Genomic DNA, 24,907 nt, shown 5'->3' with positions numbered 1-24,907 from the left:
AATAACAAAATATGTGTCGGATATATAAATTTTTATCAAATTAAGTATGATTAAGTAAAATATCGGATATTGATAAGTCTTTTATCATATATCGTTACAATAAATGAAGAATTTTGCGACAATTATTTAATGATAATAACATGATATAAGTATTTTTATAAATATTGCTCAAAACTTTAATAATTTTGATTGAATTTTGACATTAACTCAATTTACAGTAAATATTTTTTATGATATTAAATATTGTTGCTAAAAGAAAAATCTCTTATAGTGCTGTGTACATAAAAACACAACTTTATCAATAATTAAAGAACTTTCACTATGATATGGAAAAATTTCACAAATCGTCATTTTTCAGTTCTTGTAATTAGAAATAATTATGATCTTTAATTTTAACTTCTATGATTTAAATTTAAGATACAATAATAGAATATCACTTGTGAACACAATAATTTTTGGAAGCGTAATTAAGAGTTGAAGTTATTGTTTTTGAAATTTTACTCGTAGTAAATTTGGATATAATAATATTTATATATTTAATGATATCTTTTATGAAAAATCTAAAATTTAGATCAAATTTATTTAATTCAATTAAATCCATAATTCATATTCTATATTTGACCCTAATTACTATTTCTTCCTATATTATATGATTGAACTTTAGCCATGATTATATATTGGGGTTTGGACTCAAAAAGTTAATCATTCTACTATGTATAAATTTAAAGGTGTCTTATCCATGCTTTTCACTATCATATACACACACTTGGAATTAAAGATTGAAAGGACTTTAAAGCTTTTCACTATCTTATCTATTTGCCTAAAAATATATTCTTATCATTTTATATTTTGCATCGTATTTTTTATTTTCATGTATTTTAAAATATGTTAATTGATTTTAAAAAAAAAAGTTATTTTAGCTTTATTAATGTCTTAAGTCATAATCCCTATATATTAGATATTTATTCTGTTGATTAGATTATCAATCCCTCTTTGATATGTATATTTTAACCTTGTTGATTGAGAATTATATTCGAGGCAATAGTTATTTTATCGATATATTTGTCTTTAATAATTAATTCTCACTGATCACATGTTATAGAGTTCAACGAAAGTTCTATTTGAAGAAGCTCATATATGGAATGATGTGAAATAATGCTCAGCATGACAAATTCATTAATTTAAATTCAGAAATTGAAATCTCATCTCTACCATCAATAGGTTTAGTCAAAGCATTTGTAACACGATCCAACTTATAAGCCTCATTGAGTATCTAAACCATTTTTTTTCGTTGTTTTTACGGAACTTCTTTCTTGTATCAACAAATCCTTGCTCGTAATAACACAATACCAATATTAAAAATAAAAAAATGACTTTAAATATTCGGTATAATATTCTTTTAGCAAAACGGGTACAAATAAACCCCTTCCGCCCTAGATATGACATGCACCTATTGTTGATTATCTCAACTTGCAAAAAATATATGACATTCAAAAGAAACACGAATTCAAGATCCAAAGTCAGTAAATCTAGAATGAACATGACCTTTGCAATATGCATAAATTTTGAATGTCTTTTTTTAAAAATAAATAATTATATATATTGTTCGCACCGAAATCAACAAATTCAACTAAACTAACCCACGAAACCCTCTTTAAATCTGCCATTGGACATCACTTAATTAAGATTAGTTCTTTATCCATTGTAATTCAAGTTTTTTTCAAATTAATTAATAGAAATAATTTAATTTAATATTTTTATTGGGGGAAAACGATTGATTCAGACTTTAATTTTTTTTTCTTTGTAAATTGAATTGTAATAGGACCAGTCATTTAAATCTAGTTAATATAATGGACCATTAGTGAAGCACCAAATAAATAGTCATTGCAATAATTATTAATTCTTGTTACGTTTACGTTTACTATTTTGTCTTTCTAAGGATGAAGAAGGGGAAATAAAACCTTTGCTTTATTTTTTTAATTACTTCAAATTAATCTATAGCTTAAAGAATACTAATATACATTTTTAATATTGCTTTAGTCTTAAACATCAATATTTTCAATTAAGAAAATACCCTTAATAAATAGAAAATTTGTAAAACTTCAAAGTGAAATTTAGACATAATTAAGATGGGGTATTGGTGAAATATTTTTCACTATTTGCTTATATTCATATACGACATTAATTCTTATCACTAAATCATAATTAAGTAACACAAATTGTTACCTTAATTTGTGACTTTACTATAATGATTTAATATGATTTGATGTAAGTATTCGATGTGGTTAAGTTTCTATTCCTATCGGTTATCGATATGTGAAAATTATAAATAAAATAAAATTAAATTCGAATCTCAATAGAAATAAAAACATTAAAAATACTTTTGCGGTCCAAATTTAGCGTTAATGTTACTTAGTATTTATACTGATAAATGATAATTGATATCGATAAAATCATTAACGTACGTGCAAATTAATCTAAACACCGCCGTTATAAAAATAAAAAAAAGGTTCTTGGATTATTATTTGTATATATTTGAGGAATAATCAAAGTTTATACCACTTTTGTTTTTGTCACATATATCATGACGTGTTATTCCAATTAAAATGTGATTCTTTTTGCATAATTATCAAATCTATATTCATGTCTCATTCACATTCATGGAACAAAAAAGACGATAACAATTTATATCACTAAATAGTAAAAATTCATTCTAATTCTTTATTAAATAAAAATTAGCGAGGTATTGTTATAAAAAGAATTATTAGCTACAAGTTATTTACCGATATATTAATAATAAATTTTGCTCCCTTATATTAACCCATTAAAGACAAAAAACATGTTTAAAATAATTTTTTGAAATTTTATGGATTATGATTAAAGGTTAGTAAGCAATAAAACGTTATATATCTTACTTATTCTTTTATAAGTTTCGTAGTATTTCTCATATAGTTTTTTGTCCTTCGATTTTTGCTACAATCCATTGTTTTATACTATGATTATCACACTGTTGTATTGTAGTTACTGTTCTTTTTTTTTTTTTCAAAATATTTTGTCATGCTTTCTGTAGTATTTTGGCACACATATATGCTATTTTCTTTTTTGATTTTCTTTCATATGTTTTCTCTTGAGCTGAATGTCTATTGAAAACAATCTTTTTATCCCTTAAGATACTTAGAGTTAAGATTTGCATACACACTAGTCTTCTCAGATTTTATTTATGTAATTATATTAAATATGTTATTATTATTAGTGTGTATATATATACATGTGTGGGAGAAATGCGTACATAAAAGCTTACACTAAAATGTTCCTTTTCTTTACCAAAAGAATACTTTGGTTCAAAACCAAAAAGTATAAAAGTGGAAAAGAGTAAAAAGGAATTTAACCAAAGTCACAAAACTCACTTACTTTTCCTTTTTCTTTTCCTCCTCTTTTTTTTCTTCTTCCTTTTTCATCTCCATGTTCATAGAAGAATCAAATCCCCCACCCCACCCACCCCCACCCCCACCTCAAGTGTCATTTTCTCACATATACTTCACACAAAAGAAACAAGCCATTCACTTCATACACCTATTGCCATTTCTTGTTTTCTTCTTCTTTTTTTCTCTCTCAAACTCAAATCCCAACAACTTGTTCAATTTCCTCTTCAATTGTTTATCATCATCAAAACCCCATTTCAAGAAAATCCCAAATTTTTCTCTATTATCTACATATCCCTTTTTTCATCTCAAAAATTAAATCAAAACTTCCTCAAACAAGCTACTAGTCCTTTTTATAACCTACTTACAAACACAATAATGAGTACTTGTTCATAACAATCTGTCTTATTTTTCAGGTTACTAATTTTACTCGATCACGCTTATTTCTTCTTAGAAAAAAAAAACATGGAGTTATTCCCACCACAACCAGATTTATCCCTACAAATTAGCCCTCCAAATACTACTACTAATCAAGAAGAGAATAATATAGATTTGAGCTTTTGGAAAAGAGCTTTGGAATCAAGAAAACCCCATAATATTAATATTAACAACACTTCTTGTTTTGACCTATCTTTATCATCAAATATACCAAGACCTAGTAGTATAATTAATCATCAAGAACCTAATTACCCTTCTAGCCAATATTTCCAAAATAACACAAATTTCATTAATAACCCTTTTATACCTCATCATCATAATCTTGGTTTGTTTAGACCTATAAGTGGAGTTCCACTTTACAATAATCATCAAAATTCTTCAACTAATACATTACCTATACAATCTTCTCCTAGTTCTTTTAATAATTATAATAATATTAACCATATTTCTTCATCAAATAGCCACTTTCATCAATCCCATAATCATCATCAAAATGGACTAATGAGATCAAGATTTTTTTCAAGATTTCCAACTAAAAGGAGTATGAGAGCTCCAAGGATGAGATGGACAAGTACCCTTCATGCTCGTTTTGTTCATGCTGTTGAACTCTTGGGTGGACATGAAAGTAGGCTACTTGCTTAAATTCTTTCTTTTTTTTTTTTCACTATGTTCGGTAAATACTTATTCGCATCAGGTGTTTACATCAAGTCATCAGTGTAAATATCAGGTGTGAATAAGCTTTAACTGTTTATATATGTTTTTTGTGTCGATAGTGCCTGATATGATAACCTGAAAAATAGAGTAATGATTTGATATGAGCGGTTAAATTGCACACCGACAATGTAAAAATTCTTTGATTTAATTCATATACACCGATAATATTTTTGGTCTTTCTACTATAGCATAACTATTTTTCAGATTACTAATTTCATTTTTTATGAACGGTTATTTTCATATAGTTATCTTTTAGGTAATTTAATTAATAGTGCAAATTTATTTATATATTATTTGTGTATAAAAATTAAACTTACTGAAAAAATCTATATATTTTGAGCTTAATTAACAATGCTTCATTGTTTTTTTTTTCTTGGGGAATGTAGGAGCAACACCAAAGTCAGTTCTTGAGCTTATGGATGTGAAAGATCTCACTTTGGCTCATGTTAAATCCCATTTACAGGTAAAATCTTTTATTTAAGGGGGGGGGGGNGGGGGGGGGGTTAATTATTTTTTCTCTTTCTTTCATTTGTCCAAAAAATATAGGTCATGGGTCTGAGTCGTGAAGTAATTGCTAATATTTGTATTTCAGTAAATTGTTAGTATCACATCCTTTAGACTGCGACTCTTCCTCAAACTCTACAGGAATACAAGATGTTTTGTGCATCATATTGTTATTTATTTCTTTCATTTGTCCAAATACAGGTTATGAGCCTGAATCGTGAAAGTAATTACTAATATTTATATTAGAGTAAACTGTCAATATCATATCCCTTAGACTACGGTTCTTCCTCGAACCCTACATCAATACGAGATACTTTGTACATTATAGTTATTTCATTTGTCCAAATAAGTTTCTTTTGGAGTCTTCTTGGAATTTGATTAGCATGTGTTTTTTCCAATGCTAAGTTCAATAGACTGAGTAAAATTATCTTTTTGGAGTCTTCACAAAAGGCTATTGTTTCTTTAGTACTATACTTTGGACAATAGTAGCTTATATTATCATAAAGGATATAAATTCCCACAAATTTCAAATTCCAATGCCTCTTTTTTTTTTTTTTTTTTTTTTGAGTTTGTCTCAAATACTGAGAACTTCTTTTTTTCTACTTAGTAGATCTAATGGTTCTGTTCAAATTAGTTTTAAAAAGTTACAAAAATAAAAGAAATAATAAAGAATGTAATATTAAGATTAATAATATGAATAGAAAACAAGACAACGCATTATCATTTTATCACCTACTAATCTTCTATCTCAATTTATGTAATTAATACTTATTAGACTTAGTTTAGCATGATTTAGTACTTTTAAATCATGATCATTTTCATTATGACTTATCAATTTGCAATAAATATTTTATATGATTTCACTCTTTTTTTTTTTTTTTTTGAGTTTGTCTCAAATACTGAGAACTTCTTTTTTTCTACTTAGTAGATCTAATGGTTCTGCAAGCCTATTATAAAATGCAGCTTTTTCCCATAGGAGAATGAACCATATATTAATTCATGTAGTACCATTGTATTTGTAGTAGAAGAAAAAGGAGGAGAGAGAGAAAAATAGGATTCATATCTTAATGATTCATCAATAATAACACTGCAAAAGTATAAGGCCTTGTTTGGTTTGAGGGATACAACAACAATATAATAATATACTCGGTTTTAACTTCATAAGTAAGATCTGAAAAGAATAGTCATATGTTTGTATACCTTATACCTATCTTCTGAAGATAGAGAAACTGTTTCTGACAGACCCTAGACTCAAGTAAAGCATTACGAAGAAGATTTGGAAAAGGAAATATGGTAATGAAGAAGTTATGTAGGAAATAATAGAAAAAAAATCATAACAACAAGCCCCCAAGGCCTAGCTTGAGTGGCAAAAGGTGGAGGATTTGTGGCTTAGGTCGCAGGTTCAAGCCCCACACCATGCAAAGCAAAGCCCAGTATTTAAGTGGAGAAGGGTAGAGGGACGGGACCATTATCCACCGAGTTTAGAAGGCTGTGATTGATCCAAATGGCCGGTCATAGACGAATTTCTCTGTTTAAAAATAAATAAAAATCAGTAACAACAACAAAATAATACGATAACCAGGGGAGAAAAAAGATCAACAACAACAACAAAACAATATGATAACTAAACAGAAAAAATCTAAATATACTAAGAAGAAGAGACATTATGACCCGAGGAGGAGGGGGGGGGGGNGGGGGGGGTGTTCTTGCTCTACAAATGATTTTATTCAACTTTCAAAAAGAGGATTTAGAGGGTAATTTTGTCAAGTAACTTCTAATAATTAGCACTATTAATTAATTGATTTTCTTAATGAGTGTTTCAAAAAACACTTAAAATAGACCAAAGAAAGTAAGATTATTGAGTATATATATTTTTCTTCATCATATATATTAATACAAGTATTTTGTAGCCATATACTAGTCCACTTATGTATTATGTGTCTCCGTATTATTATAGTCAGAGACAAAATCAAAATTTTCATTAAAGAAATCCAACATTTATATAAATATGTCAGATCATGCTTATGTGGTTACGTTTTAAATATTAAAACTTATATTCAAATGATCTGATAGTGTAAAAATAATTCCTTGCAGATGTATCGAACTGTAAAAACAACTGATAAATCAGCAGCAGGAGCAGCTTCTTCAGGTAAAAAAAATAGTTTATGAATGATTGTTCATTATTATAAGGTATTTTTAAGAGTAAATTAAATAATAAAAGTATACAATATGCTTTAAAATATTTTTTGTTTATGAAGAAAAATTGATTTTTTTTTTACCTTGTGAACATGTTTAGGACAATCAGAGGTGTTTGATACTGTATCATCTGGGGATAATTCTGATGATTTAGTACTTGAAATTAAAAATTCAAACAAGTCTGAATTATCAGTTCAACAAGGTAGACAAAATATGTATAATCAAGAGAAAGATTATGGTGGACTTTGGAGCAACTCTTCAAGGTGAACATTTATATATATGCAACTCAATTATTATATATTAATGAAGTCCATTTATGCTTGATTTAATCCATAGAACTAATTAATGAGAAGATTATTAGCTTATTGTTTGACTCGTTTAAGTGTTTATTTTAAAAAGTTGATGTGTTTAGTTTAACTTGAAGTATTCTTAGTAGTAGAATAAGTTGTATTGATCGTGTCATATGTAATGTCCCTTAATGATAGTTCATTAATGTGAAGTATATATTTTAGTAGTAGCATAAGTTATTTTCTTGAATCTGAAAAACATTACTTTGAATTTTTTGAAAAGCACTTGAATTTTAGCCAAACACAATATTACTTTAATTTTTTTTTACGTATAATATTATTTGAATGCTTTTGTTAGATAAATTCTCCGCCATTACTGATAAGACATTTGAAACTATACCCCTATACTAGGAAACTTAAGTGTCAAAGTTAAGAAGATAGCCCCCATATAAATGTAAAAAAAAATTAGGTGTAACATTTTTTGATAAAATGCTTTTGTTAAATAAATTTCTGACTCTGTCACTACGATACAATAAGATATTTGAAACTAGATCCCTTACTAGGAAACTTAGTGTCAAAGCTAACACTAGCTATAGTAAGAAGATGGCTCCCATATATATATATATGTAAATATTCTTTAATTTGGTGCAAAAAAGTTGGGATAGTAATATCATAATAAAAAGATGGAAAGACAAGAAAAAGGTAAAAAAAAGAAGAAGCATGAGTACCATAAAAATAATATGTGACATAGTACTACTAAAAGATTGCTTTCTGTTTTCTTAGTTCCACTTTTTTCTTCTGCATGCATGGCCTCCACTGATGATAGAAAAATATTCTATCTTTATTTGTGATTATATAGCAGGGAAAGCTGGCAGCTGCATGGCAAACTAGGAGATTATCCAGGAAATTTACCTTCTTTAGAGGTACTATAATATTATATTATTCTAAATTATTACAAAGTTTCTATGTGCATTTACCATTATGTCCTTGCTCGAGTCGAGGATCCATCATAAACAACTATATATCTAAGACCGTGTATATACCATCTTCACTAGATTCCACTTGAAAGATTATGCTGCATATATGTCATCGTAGATGTTACTCATGCTTTACTTAAGCTAGAGTCTATCAGAAATAGTCTTTCCATCGATGCAAGATAAGGATAAGACTGTGTCTAAACCTCCCTTTTCAAACTATACACTTATGAAATTACACTGAATATATTGTTGTAGATCTTACTTCATGCTTATGCAATGTGTGTATTTTTGCTTATGTTCAGAGATTAATATGGAAGATTTGAAAATTACTTATTAATTAGTTCCAATTTATGTGACATGATGCGCAATATATATGATCTAGGTCAAACCAACTAATTTTCAATGTGAATTCGAAAAGTACTAGCTATGAAATTGTTGATATCTATAGTTTGTTGCCTTGACTATAAAGTAGACTTTTGATAATCCGTCCTTAATTTAATTTGATTAGCAACGAATTTTACTGTATAAACACATAAGTTGTTCATCGTTAATTCTTGTCTTAATTTGATTAGCAACGAATTTTACTGTATAAACACATAAGTTGTTCATCGTTAATTCTTGTCTTTTTTGTAACAATTTATGTATACTATGCATGCCTCTAATTATTGGCAGAGCTAAGTAGAGTAAAGGGGTTCATATGTTGAGATTACATTGCATATATGATTAAAATAATTTCTATGTATATATAGTAAATGTTGAATCTTCTTTAATGTCTTCGTATGTTAACTTTTTCATGTTTTAAACCTTTTCTATGAAAATTCTAGCTCCGTCGTTGCCTCTAATATATACATAGATAGGGTAGACTTTTTGGATAGTTGTACATACACAGAACATCAGTATATATTCCTCAATCTGTCCTTTTGATTCCTTAGCTTAGCTTTATTTACACACACATTTCTTATTTCTACTTAATTATTATTCTTCCTTAGTAATATATTAATTATTATTATTATTATTTTGTTTTTAAAAAAAACAGAAAAACATGGAAGCAAAATGCACAAGCTATGAAGGAATATCAACAGATATGAGTTCATCAAGCATAACACAAGCAAGTCCAAAGAAGCTTAATTTGGATTTCACTTTAGGAATTCCTAATATTTCATAGTAATAAATAAAAAAAATGAAACAAATATATATTAAAGTTTTTGCATGGAACAAAAAGTTGTACTCATTTTGAAATCATTAGTTAAAAGAAAAAAGAAAAAAAAGGAAAAAAGTGATGGAAAAAAAGAAGACAAGGAGACAAGATAAAGCAAGAAAAAAGAGAAGGGAGGAGGAAAAAGTGCATTTTCCTTTTTCCACTTATATAATATTCTTGTTTTGATTTTCAAATCAAATATTTACATTATTAAATTGTTCCTTTTGTTTTTTTTTTCCATCAAAAATTGGAGAGAAAAAAGAGTACTTGATTTTAATTTTTTTTTAGGAGAAATATTAGTCACTACTCACTATATATAAGAGAGTTTTATTATCCATTTCTTAATTTGCTACTCTTGTAAAAATAGTACCTAGAGAAAAAAATTTATCTTTCCCTTGGTAATTGTATGGGGCATTTATGTTTAACAAAAAAAAATATACTACCAATTTATACGTTTGTCCTCTAATATTCTTCTTCTTGATAAATAGTCTCTTGATAAAATTTGTGTACATTTTTTTTTTTTTTTAAATTTTACTTATGAAGTTATACTTAATATATTATCGTTGTATTCTAAAATCTTTGTACGTCTTAAGATGGATACTTAAGGTCTTGGTCATAAGAGTTCTGGTATAAACGTTTAAGTTTTATGCACTAATCGAGAAAAAATAAGAATTTGTGATAGCAGATTTTATAGATAAACAATAAAATTTATCGCTAATAATATTTAGAAATGAATTAACAATGACACATTCTCAAATAAAATTATTAGCTATTATATTTATATCGTTAATTTAACGATGAAATTATAACTAATTCTATTCTATTTGTAGTGAGGATAATTACAGGCAAGACTTTATGTTAAGTAAATTGGTAATTTAATAAAATAATAATAATTAACTAACCTGATGTCACATGTTAAAATTCACTAATGACATAAAATAAGTTTACATGATTAATGTATATAACTTAAATCCTTAATTTAACGGCATATAGTATCTCTTTCTTAAACGTTTACTATATCACTAATTAATACTCTACTAAGTTGAGCAGTTAGAAAAAAATGAGAATGAAATATAAATATTTCTTGTTGACTAAAATATTCTAAAAATATTTTCCAGATTAACTTATTTTCCTATAATTTAATGAAAATGATTTATCTAGATAAACTAAAAAAAAATATTTTCAAAACTTTTTTTTAATCTGACCATTTCAAAATAGATATCCAACTTAATATTCAAATTTCGACCCCGATCAAAAATTAATTTCTAATCTTGACTCTCGATCATTATCTGAGATCCAAATTCTAACCCTAACCACAAACCTCAACCTGAACCCGATCCGATCCGACCCAAATTTATTGTTGGAGGAGGAATGCCTATTGCATCCTAGGCATTGGCAAATGCTTTACACTTTCCCAACAAATAAAGATATTGGAAAGGAAAAGATTAGAGGAATTATTGGTAAAGGAGCTAAAAGAATGTAAACAATAGGAAATAAAAATAACAAGAAGAAAAGACAAAGAAAAGAATAAAAGGATGTTATATATAGTAGTCCTTTTTATGCTCATTAAGTGAGTATATCTTTTTCTTTATCAAAATCTTGTTCCCCTTTTTTAATATAAATAATTGTACTTAAATTTTCACAAATGACTTTCCAAAATATTCTCACACTTTTTCTTGAAAAATCCTTCAATTTTCCATATATTACTTGTCCTAAACAAACAATGTGAGTTTCAAAATTGTGAAAAATTAAATTGCATGAATTTCCCTCTAAATAATAATATGGAAAATCACTTTTTTTTTTCTTAAAAAAAATCACTTGAATTTGAAAAATCATTATTATTGTATATTAATTTGAAATTGTGATAAACTTTATATTCTAAATCCACTTCTAAATTTATTAATAAATGGTAAAAATTGCTTTAAAACTTTCATCTATGGAAAGGCAAAAGTGAAACAATGTACGTGTAGATTATAATTCACTTTAATTATTATTTCCTTTATATCTATAGTAAAAAGTAAGTGTAGGGTTTACAATATTATGGAATATGAAATAATACTTCTCTTTATTCCATTTGTTTTTAGTATTGCAAAAAAGCTTTAGATATATACCCCACTTAAAGCAACCTTGACCTTAAGAAGAAAAGTTATTAATGATTGATTACAACTCAATTATTGAAGATCTTTTATTTTTATAATTTTCTATAATCTTAATTATAAATTGTAGGGATAAGGGTCTGAAAAATATCTCAACTTTGGTCGAATTTGTTGTTGCGATACTAAACTTTCATGAGGACCTATTACCTCCCTAGACTATTTAATACCCTATTTTTTACCCCCTAAATAATTTAATAGTGTATTTTAAAGGTATAAATGTGCCCACGTGGACACATTACTATTTATAATTTTGCATTATTTTTTATGTCCACGTGGGTAAATATATATGTTTAAAATACGGTATGAAATAGTCTAGGGAGGTAATAGGTCCTCATGAAAGTTTAGTATCACAACAACAAACTCGACCAAAATTAGGATATTTTTCAAACCATTATCCCTAAATTGTAAGTTTGAGCTAATGTATTAAAGTATGAGATTGGTTCACATGCGTTTAGAGTGTTGTATATATAATGGCAACATGATTTTGGGCGCTCGGTATATGTAGAGAGTTTTATGTTAGCGATATAATTTTAGAACACGATACTAATCATTTAACCATAGTTAAATGGCACACACACGTATTATAATATGCTATTGGTTGGCTCGATATGCGTAGAGTGTTGTATGCAAGCGAGCGATACGATCATTTTATTTGCTCAATGCGTGTAAAGTGTTGTATACTAGTTGGTGACTAAACTATAGTCCATGAATTTATAATGATATGTGATTTCGATTTGTTTTTTGGTCAAAATTTTTTATGAACGTCCTGAGGGGTAAACAAACACATTTTCAAGTTCAAAAGACCCCCAATGCGGGAAAAACTGAATTTACAGTTTTTTCATGTGCAATAGTCCATGGATTTTTGGTGATATGTGATTCTGACTTGATTTTGGCAGAAATTTTTTATGGACGTCCATTACGACCTTATAAATAGAGTCAGTTGATCACGAGGGGCTAACAATCGCATTTTCGGGAAAGACCGAATTTACCATTTTTCGTGTGCTATAGTTCATGGATTTTCGGTGATACATCATTTTGACTTGTTTTGGACGAATTTTTTTATGGACGTCCATTATTACCTTATTAATGGAGTCAGTTGGTCCCGAGGGGCAAACAAACACATTTTCAAGTTCAAAAGAGCCTCAATGCGGGAAATATCGAATTTACCATTTTTCGTGTGCTATAGTCCATGGATTTTTAGTGATACGTGATCCCGACTTGTTTTTGACCGATTTTTTTATGGACATCCCTTACGACCTTATTAATGAAGTTAGTTGGTTCCGAGGGGCAAACAAACGCATTTTCAAGTTCAAAAGAGCTCCAATACGAGAAAGACCGAATTTACCTTTTTTCGTGTGCTATTGTCCATGGATTTTTGGTGATACGTGATCACGACTTGTTTTTGGCCGAAATTTTTTATGGACGTCTATTACGACCTTATTAATGGAGTCAGTTGGTCACGAGGGGAAAACAGACGCATTTTCAAGTTCAAAAGAGCCCCAATGCGGGGAAGACCGAATTTACCATTTTTCGTGTTATAGTTTATGGATTTTTGGTGATACGTAATTTCGACTTATTTTTTGTTGTAATTTTTATGGACACCCGTTACAACCTTATTAATGGAGTCAGTTGGTACCGAGGGGCAAACAGACACATTTTCAAGTTCAAAAGAGCCCCAATGCGGGAAAGACATAATTTACCATTTTTTCGTGTGCTGTAGTTCATGTATTTTTTATGATACGTGATCCTGACTTGTTTTTTTACCAAAATTTATTATGGAGTCAGTTGGTCATGAGGGGATAACAGACGTATTTTCAAGTTCAAAAGAGCCCCAATGAGGGAAAGATCGAATTTACCATTTTTCGTGTGCTATAGTCCATGGATTTTTGGTGATATGTGATCCCGACTTGTTTTTGGCTGAAATTTTTTATGAATGTCCGTTACGACCTTATTAATGGAGTCAATTGGTCCCGAGGCCAGGGCAAACATATGCATTTTCAAGTTTTTTTTTATGACAAGGGAAACCCGCAGCCGCTACCCTTTTGGTGCGCACAAGGTAAAACCCCCGCTTTTATGCAATAGCTCGCAAACCACATAGGAGAGGTAACCTGCACTAGGCAAGCCTGGTGCGACGAGCTCGACCCAGAAGACAAACCCCTTGCTTTCGCTGGATTTATCATTTTCGACAAGATGCATTTTCAAGTTTAAAAGAGTCCTAATCCGAAAAAGATTGAATTTACCATTTTCGTGTGCTATACACAATGGATTTTTGGTGATATGTGATACCGATTTATTTTTGATCAAATTTTTTTATGGATGTCCGTTACGACCTTATTATTGGATTCAGTTGGTCACCAGGGCAAACAAACACATTATCAAGTTTAAAAGAGCCCCAATGCGGGAAAGACCGAATTTACTATTTTTTATGTGCTATAGTCCATGAGATTTTTGTGTTACGCAATCCTAACTTATTTTTGGCCAAAATTCTTTATGGACGTCCTTTACGACCTTATTAATGGATCAGTTGGTCCTAAGGGGCAAACATATGCATTTTCAAGTTCAAAGGAGCCCCAATACGGGAAAACCCGAATTTATCATTTTTCATGTGCTATAGTCCATGAATTTTTGTTAACACGTGATCCCGACTTGTTTTTGGCCAAAATTTTTCATGAACGTCTATTTCGACCTTATTAATGCATTAGTTGGTCACGAGGGGTAAACAAACACATTTTCAAGTTCAAACGAGCCCCAAAGCAAGAAAAACTAAATTTACCAATTTTCGTGTGCTATAGTCCATTAATTTTTGGTGATACATGATCCCGACTTATTTTTGGCCGAAATATTTCATGGACGTCCGTTACAACCTTATTAATGGCATGAGTTCATCTACCTTGTGTGACGCATTACTGAACTTACACTCCATATACTCTGATTTAGTCTTACTCAGTCTAAAGCCTTTAAATTCTAGAATTTGTCTACAAACCTTTTAGACTCTATTGTTAACACGATCACATGTCTTGTCGATCAATATTATATCATCCACAAATAATATACATTTTGGTAGTTTCTCCTTTATTATGATGTGTCAATTCATTCATCACCAAAACAAATAAAAATAAGTTCGACTCTATCGTACATGTCCTTATCACCATAATATATGTCATAAGTACTAGAAATAATATAAAATTTCAGTGAGGACATATATATATATATAGTTTTTTTTCTGTTTCTCACCCTATACTACTCCATTAGTCTCCTCTCCTTGAAAAAATAATTATGTTGTCGGTCCGCTCCGATATAAATCTAAATTAATTCTCGGAAACAAAATTAAACCCTTTGATATAAAGTACAAACTATAAAGGCAAATCTCAATTTTTTCCCTCAAGTTAAATCCACTACACAAATGTGTAGTAGTCATATTCTTATAGGAATAGTTTGAAAAGTGCCTTGAATGCTGAGCAGAAAAAGACAGCACAGTCCAGAGAAAGGACAGAGATGAAACTATATTTTATTAATTTATAATAAGTAAAATTAAGAAGTATGGTCTCTATCATAACCAGCCCCTCATAATATATTTTTATCAAGGAAATTAATTTGTTCAAATATTTACACAATCATCTTATATTTCTACACCTAATCCTTCTAATGTTTAATATCCATTTGAAGGATTAATATAGATTCTCGCTATGTAAAATTCATTTAAAAACAAGCACTCTTTAATAGGACATTTTTTTTTATTTTAAACTCGAAAATTCTGATTAAATGTGAAAAATGCTATCACCATGATTCTTGTTAGTTGTTACTGGTCCTATATTCTGTACATGCAAATGAATAAAATGCATGAATAAGTCAGAGAAACAGTGAAGGGAGTGGCAGGGCAGTTGAAGGTGGGTGGGGAGAATGAGTAGGTATAGTGGAAAGTGGTCAGAGAGATGTCAATCATAGAGCAATGGATTGGAAAATCATTAAATGATGTTTGGTCCCTTCTCTTAAATCAAGTGAGATATACATTGAGAATGAGAGTTTTTTCATTAAAAAAAAATCAATGTTTGATATTTGTATTAGAATTCGATTAAATCTGATTTTGTATTGAAGCCCCACATTAAAGGATAAAAAGTTTGTATCTATGGAGACTAGAATCCGAGACCTCTGATTAAGGATGAAAGAGTACTCCTATTCTACCGTAACCCTTGTTATATGATGAGTTTTATGTGACATAATACACGTAGAACAACATGTATGAGGTCGCACTTTTACCATCAAAGAAGCACTAAGCTCGCAAAAAATTGTTTTGCTTCTGTGTTTAGTTCTAAGTGAGAGCACATAATTTATCATTTTAACTAAGGTCGCAATTTTGCGTCTTAGATAAAGATAATTAATAAAATGATAAGATCACATTTATGCATCTTGACCTATAAATCCTCTTTAAAAATATAAATCTTTAATTCAATGAATGAGTAATAAGAATGATTAAAAGGAGAGCTTGGAGCCACGAAAAGAGTTCGAATCTATAGTAATATATAATTAAGTGTATATGCATCTCTTTATGGTTTATTATTAAGTTCCAATCAAAAATCATTGTCTGTGTTTCGAATTTCTCTATAGATTTTGGTCAAGCACCCAAAATCTATAGACCATATTCCATACAGATCCTACCCCATGTCCTATTGACACAGGTGCAACACGAAAAGTGAAGATTCTACGCAACTTAACATAAAAGTAGTAAGTGAAGGTCAGTACTTGAAGAATTTAGGAAACAAAACTAATCTTGAAGCAACTGTAGAAACAATTTTCTTTGTATCTATTCATGTAGTCTCAAAGCCAAAAAGGCCCTTAGCTACAAAAAGAATAATGACGCCATTGACAGGGAGATAGTAGATGTCACATTTAAATCAGAGACCTGACCTGATATTGGACATTGGACCTCACAAGAATCGACCAATTTGTTAATAACAAAATGTACATGAGTGAAGTACCTAACCTGAATCTACTATCTTCTCGTGGCAAAGGAAAGATACCATTATCGGCTATTCCACTACGTATTGCTACCTCCTAGCAGCACAAATATCAGTTAACTCTTCCCACGAGGCAGATAGAGATGTTCTCCTGCCAAAGACGAAAAACACCCTGGCCCGAGAACCATAAGAATCATCAGCGCTCCGTTTGCCCCATTTTGAGGCCTGCACATAGAATGTACTTCCTGAATCTAAGTTTTGGTTAACAGTTGCATAGCTGCTTCCCCTAAATATTTAGCTTTTCATCCTTTTGTTGGAGAAAATGGGTGTTAGTGAAGTTGGAATTTATGAGTTATTCAGTTCTTCCTCCAAACTTAAAAATTGAAGGACCTTGACTTTCAGCCTCTTTGGTCCTATCTCTATTGGAGGTGGTTCTCCAACAGTCTTACCCAACTCATACCCGGACTTTTCATCTCTTTTATGCTCGTTTTGCTTGCTAGATGCTTCTTCGTTAGCCCCTTTCTTAAACTTAACAGAGATGGGAAGCGTACCACCTCTGGCCGACTTGTCTTCCTTGGAATGGATTGAATTAGCATTGGAACTATGAGTTACATTTTCAGCCTTGGAACCATCTGATGAATACAAAGACCCGACCCTTTCAGTTTGATGTTTCCTTAATCGTTTGTAACCCTGAAAAAGTAAATGCCAAGAATACTTCAGTAGCTTATAGTAGAATTTCACACCAAAAACAAGAAATGTCCTCACTGAAGCAAGAAAAAAAAAGGTGAATGCAACTTTCAACTGGTCAATGAAATAGAAATACAACAGCATTTGGAGATAAACAAAATAAAATTTTACTTTGATACATGAGGCTAAGGTCCATACTATCCAGTTAAACAAAGCAATTAGTTTCATTTCTTGTTAACCTGCCAAGAGAAGGTCAGAAACTACCAATAACCCACCTGGATTGGCAGAGTGTAGCTAGCAAAACTATGTGAGCGAGCCCTGTAACTAAATACACTCTTAATTTTGCTTCAAATTTGATAACAAAATCAAAAAGAAGTTCTTACAACCATAAGGAAACTGATTTATAAAGCAAAGTAGCGAAATTTCAATTTGGGTTTGAATGCAAAATTGAAGCAAAAGTCAGGATCCAATGCAAAGCTTAATCTATAGTTACCATAAAATACCTGTAACCTAGCTACTCAACATTGGTTTCGCGATTTCTTGAAAACAATACGATGACGATTTGCATCTCAAGTTTAGCAATTTGACTTGTCAGCCTTTCTACTACATAGCAACTTTTGCATATCTTTCTTTATCTATTCAACTCAAACTAAAGAATAATATGATTCAAAAAATATTTTAGAAGTAAATCACTATTTTAAGCACTTCTACAATTCTCTATTACTTGAGAATTTTTATCTTTTGACCATCTAACTATTAGGTTACATAGCAAATTATGAACTCAATTCCTTCAAGAATCGAAGAAGTATATAGATTATGTATGTTAAAAGACTAATTTATGCAAAACACCAAAGGGGAGAACATGAATGAAGGCAGAAGATACACATTGACGAGCTAAATAGAAACCAACAAGTACTTATTTGTCACCCTTTTCCCCTTGTCATAGAACTGTTTAACTAGAAACTTTAATTTGAAAACAGAAAAAGAGCAAAAGATTACACCCAAACTAAGACCTCAGTATCCACATACCTGGTGCTCAACGTTAACTGATGTTGAATCATGTTTACTTCCATGTTCTGCTCTACAACGTCGCTTCACTCTGAAAATTTCCGTATCAGACTCATCATTGTCTTGGTCAATAACAGTTCTAACATCTGAAACATGAGCTACTTTTTCATGTACTTTTAAATAGTCAGCACTAGGTGAGCAAGCTGATCTTTCCCTTCTACACCTAGAAATGTCTCTAAAAGGCTTCACAGATACAACATTTCCTACTTGTGAGTTATAAGCATTTTCCTGTACCTGCGCAAGCAATAAGCTTGAGATCAATTAAAGCATTTCCATTTCTGCATGACAGAAGTCAAAACAGTTCTACAAATATAATAACCTGGATGAAGGTAACTCAGGGGCGGAGCTAGGTGTTGCTAAGGGTGGTCAGATGAACAACCTTCGTCGGAAATTTTTTACGAGTATATATGTTAAATATCGATATTTTTGGATATATATTAATTGTTGAACACCCTTAACGTGTTAAAGCCTGTTCACATTTGCCTTGGAGGCTTGGGTTTGAGCCCAGACCAAAGCATTTTATTTAATTTTCTTAGTTCCGTTATTTTCTTTTAAAAAAGAGAAAGCAAGGTCTAAAGTCTGAACACCCTTGACGAAAATTCTGGCTCCGCCATTGAGGTAACTTACATTAATATTAGTGGGGAGGCAGTCTTTCCGCTCCATTGTCGAACCAGTATTGGGCACAAGTTCAATACTAGAGGCAGGAGCATTGGAAGCTTGCTCATGAAATGCTTGTTCTATCCAGTCCTCAGCTTTTACTGTCCATTCAAAATTTATTTCACAGTATGGAACATATCCTTCCTCTTCAGCGTGTGGAAACATTTTCAAGAGGAGAGCAAAGTCATCACCTTCTTGATAATGCCCAACGTCATGCAAAACATTGTCATCCAGCTCAAACTTTCTAGCTGTAGTTTCAATGTCCAAAATATCTTCCCTTAAGCAAAGGGTTCTACTGCTGCCACAAGGAAAATGAAGTGACCTAGGATCTGATGAAGAAACCATTATACCAATTCATCAGCTCTTAAGTGTGTCGTCAGTATAATACTATAATTAACAAATATAGACAAAGAAAAGGTTTTATTCAAACATACCATGGCGAAGGCATGCTGCATGTGAATAGCAGCTGCAGTTCAGATATGCTACATAACTGTCACGCTTGCATATGCTGCAGAGGATAGTGCCGTGTGAAAATGATGATGTACCAGAAAATGCTTTTAATCTCAGAAGGCACCAACGAGCACGATGCTGAAACCGCATTAAATTTATAAAAGAAACTTTGATGGTATGGTGGGTGATCAAGTCTGCAGATGAATAAGCTGGATATTCAAGTTCCAAATCCATATGTAAAAGCATTGCTTCTTTGCAGAGAAGTTCCTCATTGGGAAGAAGAGGCACCCTGTTCAGGAGTGCATAACGGCGGCTAGCAATTGAACCGATTGGAAACCAATCACCAGTTGCAAAGTTTACAGCCTCACCACAGTTAAAACCTACACATTAGGGAAAGAGAATTAATTAACACTAATTGTAAACTAAGATGAAATCCCAAGAATTAAAAAAAAAAACATCAAGGCCCAAAATTAGAGGAGTACTCGAGAGCTGTCAGACTTGCAGGTTTCAGGTATTACGCATCCTTAGACTCTTAAGTCAAGAAAAGAAAATAGAGGCTTACCATGGCTGAATCCGGCATGATATGCTCTTGGAAAAGTTACTATGAATTCACCAGGCTTTTGAACAGCTTTATAGACAGGAACATCATGTTCTGACAAAATGTTAGGAGGAAAAAATGTTGTCTTCTGCAAAAGCACATCAAAAGCTCCATCCTCTCCATCGGCGGTTAAGATATCATTGTTATAGACATGCTCTCGGACAACCTTTTCAAAGTCGAGTGCTGCATGACCTGGAATACCGTACCAGGTTTTTGCTGCCCCGCAGTGATGATAATTGATGCTATACACACATACGAAGAGATGATTAGTCCCCAAATTAACCGAACTAACATATATGCTTTGAATTAAAGAACACACCTGTACAAGTAGTGATCTTCAACATGCCAGGCAAACATACTAAATAGCATTCCAATGTACAACATCGGCTCGGTAACTCCCTATAAGATACATAAATAGGAAGTCAGGAATAATCAGGTTGGATCAAAATTTCAATGATAAAGGTGCAAAAACTAATCTGTTTACCGGGATTGCTTTTTCGAGTAGTCGAAGTATTGATTTAGGTAGGCAAGAAAATCTCTGAAACCAAAAATAGAGGATTTATTAGAAGAAAGATGGTAAGCAAAAAGACAATTAGCACCGTTATACTACATCTTATGTTGACGGGAGTCGGGAGAAGCTGATGCACGGAAAATTCTGAGAATTTTTTTTACTCTATCCTTCGTGTGGAAGGGTCAGAAACGAAGAAAAAAGGGATATACCAGAATAGATAAGGAAAAGAGTAAAAGAGAACGTTGAGGGAAAACACTAGCAAACAACACTGACAAGGCTGACAAGGCTAGCACTGACAAAATGTTTCAAAAACATGAATGCACAATAAATTTGCACACTAGATGCAAGGCACAAAGACTCGTTTTATACTGTCAATAGAACATATCCTTAAAGATAAAGAAACTCCATATTAGGAATAGCACAACAAAAAGAAACTTGCTATGAAATCTACACCTTCATATTCCATTTGCATTTTCCAAGTTCATCATTGGGAGAAGATGAAAATGCACTACCATCGACATCGCATGCATATTCGACACTCTCAGTCTTTCCGGAAGCTATTTCATGCCAAAATTCTTTTTCCATATATGAAGGAGGAAGACATCCAGCAGTACAATACCTACGAGCATAAACCTTGTTCGCCATTTTCTCGAAATCACGAAATGTGTAGTTTCTGGAAAAACATATTTTTTTCTCAAAAGCTGACAAATAATCAATTAAGTGAACACCAAATACGATGAGGAACTAACCTCCCGCTCATGAAAAAAGTGACCTTGTCATCTGTATCCCATTCAGCTAGACGAAGTGGCTGTACCCTTGTTGTAAATTTAAAGCCAACCTTCTCTTTCATCAAAACTACTCCAGCAGGAACAGAAGCCATGATTGGGGAAACAATCTTGCATATTCCTGTTACATTTCAAACGTAGAATCAACTCTTATCAAACAAATGAAGGCAACAGAACCAACAACTATTCTTAGACAAGAACATGGTCCAGAAAAAGCAAGAGGCAATTACAGTATGTTTTAGACAATAGTTAGGACATGGTCCAGAAAAAGCAAGAGGCAATTACAGTATGTTTTTGACAATAGTTAGGACAACTTTGAGCTACCAAAATATAAATGGGAAGAGCTCTAAGGATAAGGTCAAAGACACTAGATAGCAAGTACATCAATGTTCTTAACAGCCAGGGTCCATCACAGAAACATATTTAATCAGGACTAGCACGTAAATTCTACCGGAAAGCTAATTGAATCATGTTTGCAAGGAGAGACATAAGAATGGACATTGACTTATTTGACACAGAATATTAATATAGACCATACCATATTTAGAAGCTTCGGGAGTTATCTTCTGGAGATAAACTAAAGGATCCCCAAACTCCTCTTTACTTGGATAATACACTGGACATTCTGGAATTTTATCAGTCCATTCAAGATCAGACATATCAAACTTCGCAACCTTGTGCTTTGGGAAAACATCTCTTTCATTTAAAGAAGTCCCAGACCCTGAATGCATATCATCATTAACACGAATTCTTACACCACAGGGAGCTGAAGATCTTAGGGCATCTCCTCCACTTCTACTCATCGTACTGCTGACAGAAGTCAAATCATTCATAGATTCTGCTTTCTTTCGTTGAAGCCTTTTTCTCTTCAAAAACTCCAACATAGCTTCCCTCGACATTCTATCAGCAACCTTTAGATGAAACATTCAAGAAAAGGTCACAAACCCATAGTCCAAGTTCACATACTTCATTTACATTTTTTCTTTTATAAATTAGGACAAGTAGAAGAAATGGTTACACAGTTCAAATATGGAAAAAGGTTATTTATATATAGCAATACCAGAAAGTACCACCTAAACATGTGATTCAGTACAATTTGTAATCACAGAAATACTGCATGTATTTAAAGTTAATACTTCAGATTTTGCATAAGAAACCACAGAGAAAATGGGAAATCGGTTTTATGGCCCATTACAAAAGCTATTTTAGTTTTATAGATTTTCCAACAGGAGATCATTATAGGCAGGGGCAGAGCTATGCTTCGCGACGGGTTCAACATGACCCAGTAATTTTGGCTCAAACCATGTATTTGTGTTTAAAAAACCACTTAATATTATGTATAAATAATTTATCAAGAACCCATTAAGCTGCATTTTCTAAAATCTAGAACTGATGAACTCAAAAATCCAAGCTCCACCTTTGTTTGTAGGTTCATTTTCTTCTATTCAAATTGCAATGGGCCACTGAAGATCATATCCTCCTGAGAAAACTACTACTACTACTACTATGCGCAGAAAACAAAACTAGTTAGTATTAGCTATATGAATCAGCAGTATCTGTTCTGCTCTATATATTTGGACTGTTTCATTCCAATACTAACACTGCAAAAACATAATATACGAAACCTTAAATTTTCAAAAAAAAACAAAAACTATAGGAATTGTTTGTTTTCTATTAAAATGCTCGCGATCCAAACTTCAAGCGTAAAGAACAAAATCACATTCACCATTATCAAAATAGGAAAAACTTACACGAAACGTCACACTCTTCTAAATATAAACTGTACCGTCAACTGTTCTCATAGCATCGTATTCCAAAGTTCTACTCCCCTCCGGCAGTCTTCTCCTACACTTCACCGGAAAATTAAATCAGAAACAGCAACAACGAAGGAATAAGAAAAAAAGAGAGAGAGAGACCGTCAGCCAAGCCCTAGAACATAATTTACAGCACAATAAACGATAAACAAAGCATTAGGCTGCCTACATTACCTCGAGACTGCATAAACCAAGCCAAACTCAGAGAGATCAGAACGATTTCACAGCTCGAGCGATCGAACTACGCACAGGAACAAGGTACACTACTATAAAACAAATCACAATAGAGAATCTGAGAGATTTTATATTCTCTGGAGACACTGTACACCAGCGAACAAGTAGCTTCCCGGCAACACGAAAAACGTTTGCCGGAGAATCCGGATACTCTATCCACGCGCGGAAACAACGGACACTGTTCAAAAACGAGGAAACAGAGAAACTATGCGCGTTGCAACTTCTACGGCGACTGTTCACCGGCGAACAAAGCAGTTCTCCGGCGGGAAATGGAGAAAGCAGAGAGAGAGAAGGGAATAATTTTAGAAAAACTGAAAAAGAGAAAAAAGTGTGGATAATTTAGAGAGTTATATATAATCAAAAAGAAAAATCGAAATAAATAAATGAATAAATCGATCTAATTGGAAATAAATAATTCGATTTTAATTGTTTAGTTGTAAAAAACAAGAAGTGTGAAGGAAAGTGGTTGATAATTTGGTTCAACCAAATGCCTGCCGGCTCTCGAAAATAATCATACCCTTTGCTTTTTTATTTGCTCGGTGTTCGACTAATTTAAATTTAATTAAAAAGTTACAATTTAAAATAAATGGTTTCACAGAAGATGGTTAAATTATATTTTGAGAAAAATACTTCCAAAATGTGGTTAAGAACAAGTTATAATATATAAATGTGTCTATTAATATTACATCAGCTATTGTTTATGACGTACACAAATAAACACTTAAATTTGTATAATGTTGAACAAGTAAATACATACATCCTACTAAGTATGTGTTTGATCAAAGATAATTTTCGCTTTTGATGAATTCTTTTGGATACAGACTTGATACTTTAAAGTTTTTGAAAAAAGTATTTTTGCAATTTTTACTTTAAATCATTCGTAATTTTTTTTAAAAACAATTTCAATTTTATTCATATTCAATGATGTTTTCATTTTTAAATCATTTCAAAATTAGTTAATATATCAAATTAAATATATGATCAATTCAATTTATTATTCTTATCCATCGTACCAAACAATTTCGGAAGTATTTTAAAAGAACTTTTGTTTCTATAGCGGTTAAAAGTGTGAAAAGGAAAAGTAGCGGGAAGCGAGAATCGAGTGCACCGTAAGTACAGAAGAATATTGTGGGGTGCTACTATTAGCCGTTGATTAAGTTTCATTACAATATTTAACGGTGGAAGATAAACTTTTATATTTAGATGTGAAATCCGTCAGTTACTTTTGGTTACTTGAAATGACAGTTCTGTCCATG

The 24,907-nt window shown here is 31.4% G+C and overlaps 3 protein-coding genes across 6 annotated transcripts in view; 2 read left to right on the top strand and 1 right to left on the bottom strand.

Annotated features, from left to right (window-relative positions):
- The window catches only part of LOC125841355 (uncharacterized), a 225,423-nt gene that overhangs the window by 125,663 nt on the left and 74,853 nt on the right, over positions 1-24,907 (top strand). The gene's annotated exons all lie outside the window — the stretch shown is intronic.
- On the top strand, positions 3,527-10,100 carry LOC125841353 (probable transcription factor KAN2). 2 transcript variants are annotated; one of them, XM_049520468.1, is made up of 6 exons: positions 3,527-4,485; positions 4,961-5,037; positions 7,173-7,227; positions 7,375-7,537; positions 8,424-8,484; positions 9,575-10,100. In XM_049520468.1, the coding sequence occupies exons 1-6, from the start codon at positions 3,888-3,890 to the stop codon at positions 9,701-9,703; spliced, it is 1,083 nt and encodes a 360-aa protein (XP_049376425.1). In that variant the 5' UTR covers positions 3,527-3,887; the 3' UTR covers positions 9,704-10,100. The 2 variants fall into 2 exon arrangements, with proteins under 2 accessions (XP_049376425.1, XP_049376423.1); XM_049520466.1 differs by having other exon boundaries at positions 8,421-8,484; positions 9,575-10,099.
- On the bottom strand, positions 16,648-23,939 carry LOC125841341 (lysine-specific demethylase JMJ706-like). 3 transcript variants are annotated; one of them, XM_049520451.1, is made up of 12 exons: positions 23,592-23,939; positions 23,355-23,453; positions 22,142-22,514; positions 21,568-21,724; positions 21,272-21,491; positions 20,792-20,845; positions 20,627-20,706; positions 20,272-20,549; positions 19,694-20,089; positions 19,230-19,588; positions 18,564-18,836; positions 16,648-17,537 (listed from the first exon to the last, which is right to left on the bottom strand). In XM_049520451.1, the coding sequence occupies exons 3-12, from the start codon at positions 22,500-22,502 to the stop codon at positions 17,193-17,195; spliced, it is 2,523 nt and encodes an 840-aa protein (XP_049376408.1). In that variant the 5' UTR covers positions 22,503-22,514; positions 23,355-23,453; positions 23,592-23,939; the 3' UTR covers positions 16,648-17,192. The 3 variants fall into 3 exon arrangements, with proteins under 3 accessions (XP_049376408.1, XP_049376409.1, XP_049376410.1); XM_049520452.1 differs by having other exon boundaries at positions 23,355-23,448; XM_049520453.1 differs by having other exon boundaries at positions 23,355-23,442.

The sequence above is a fragment of the Solanum stenotomum genome, chromosome 10 (assembly GCF_019186545.1).
Source record: "Solanum stenotomum isolate F172 chromosome 10, ASM1918654v1, whole genome shotgun sequence".
In the NCBI taxonomy this organism is placed as follows: domain Eukaryota; kingdom Viridiplantae; phylum Streptophyta; class Magnoliopsida; order Solanales; family Solanaceae; genus Solanum; species Solanum stenotomum.
The sequence above is the reverse complement of the archived record's forward strand: the minus strand, read 5'-3'. Positions and strand labels throughout refer to the sequence as shown.

What these genes read in the sequence shown, in the direction of transcription:
- LOC125841353 (XM_049520466.1), top strand. Translation starts at nt 3,888, where the DNA reads ATGGAGTTATTCCCACCACAACCAGATTTATCCCTACAAATTAGCCCT. An exon ending in ACTCTTGGGTGGACATGAAA is followed by an intron (nt 4,486 to 4,960) that starts GTAGGCTACTTG and finishes TGGGGAATGTAG; the next exon opens with GAGCAACACCAAAGTCAGTT. An exon ending in AGCAGGAGCAGCTTCTTCAG is followed by an intron (nt 7,228 to 7,374) that starts GTAAAAAAAATA and finishes GAACATGTTTAG; the next exon opens with GACAATCAGAGGTGTTTGAT.
- LOC125841341 (XM_049520451.1), bottom strand. Translation starts at nt 22,502, where the DNA reads ATGTCGAGGGAAGCTATGTTGGAGTTTTTGAAGAGAAAAAGGCTTCAA. An exon ending in GCCTCCCCACTAATATTAAT is followed by an intron (nt 18,837 to 19,229) that starts GTAAGTTACCTC and finishes TTGCTTGCGCAG; the next exon opens with GTACAGGAAAATGCTTATAA. An exon ending in CAGTTAACGTTGAGCACCAG is followed by an intron (nt 17,538 to 18,563) that starts GTATGTGGATAC and finishes TTACTTTTTCAG; the next exon opens with GGTTACAAACGATTAAGGAA.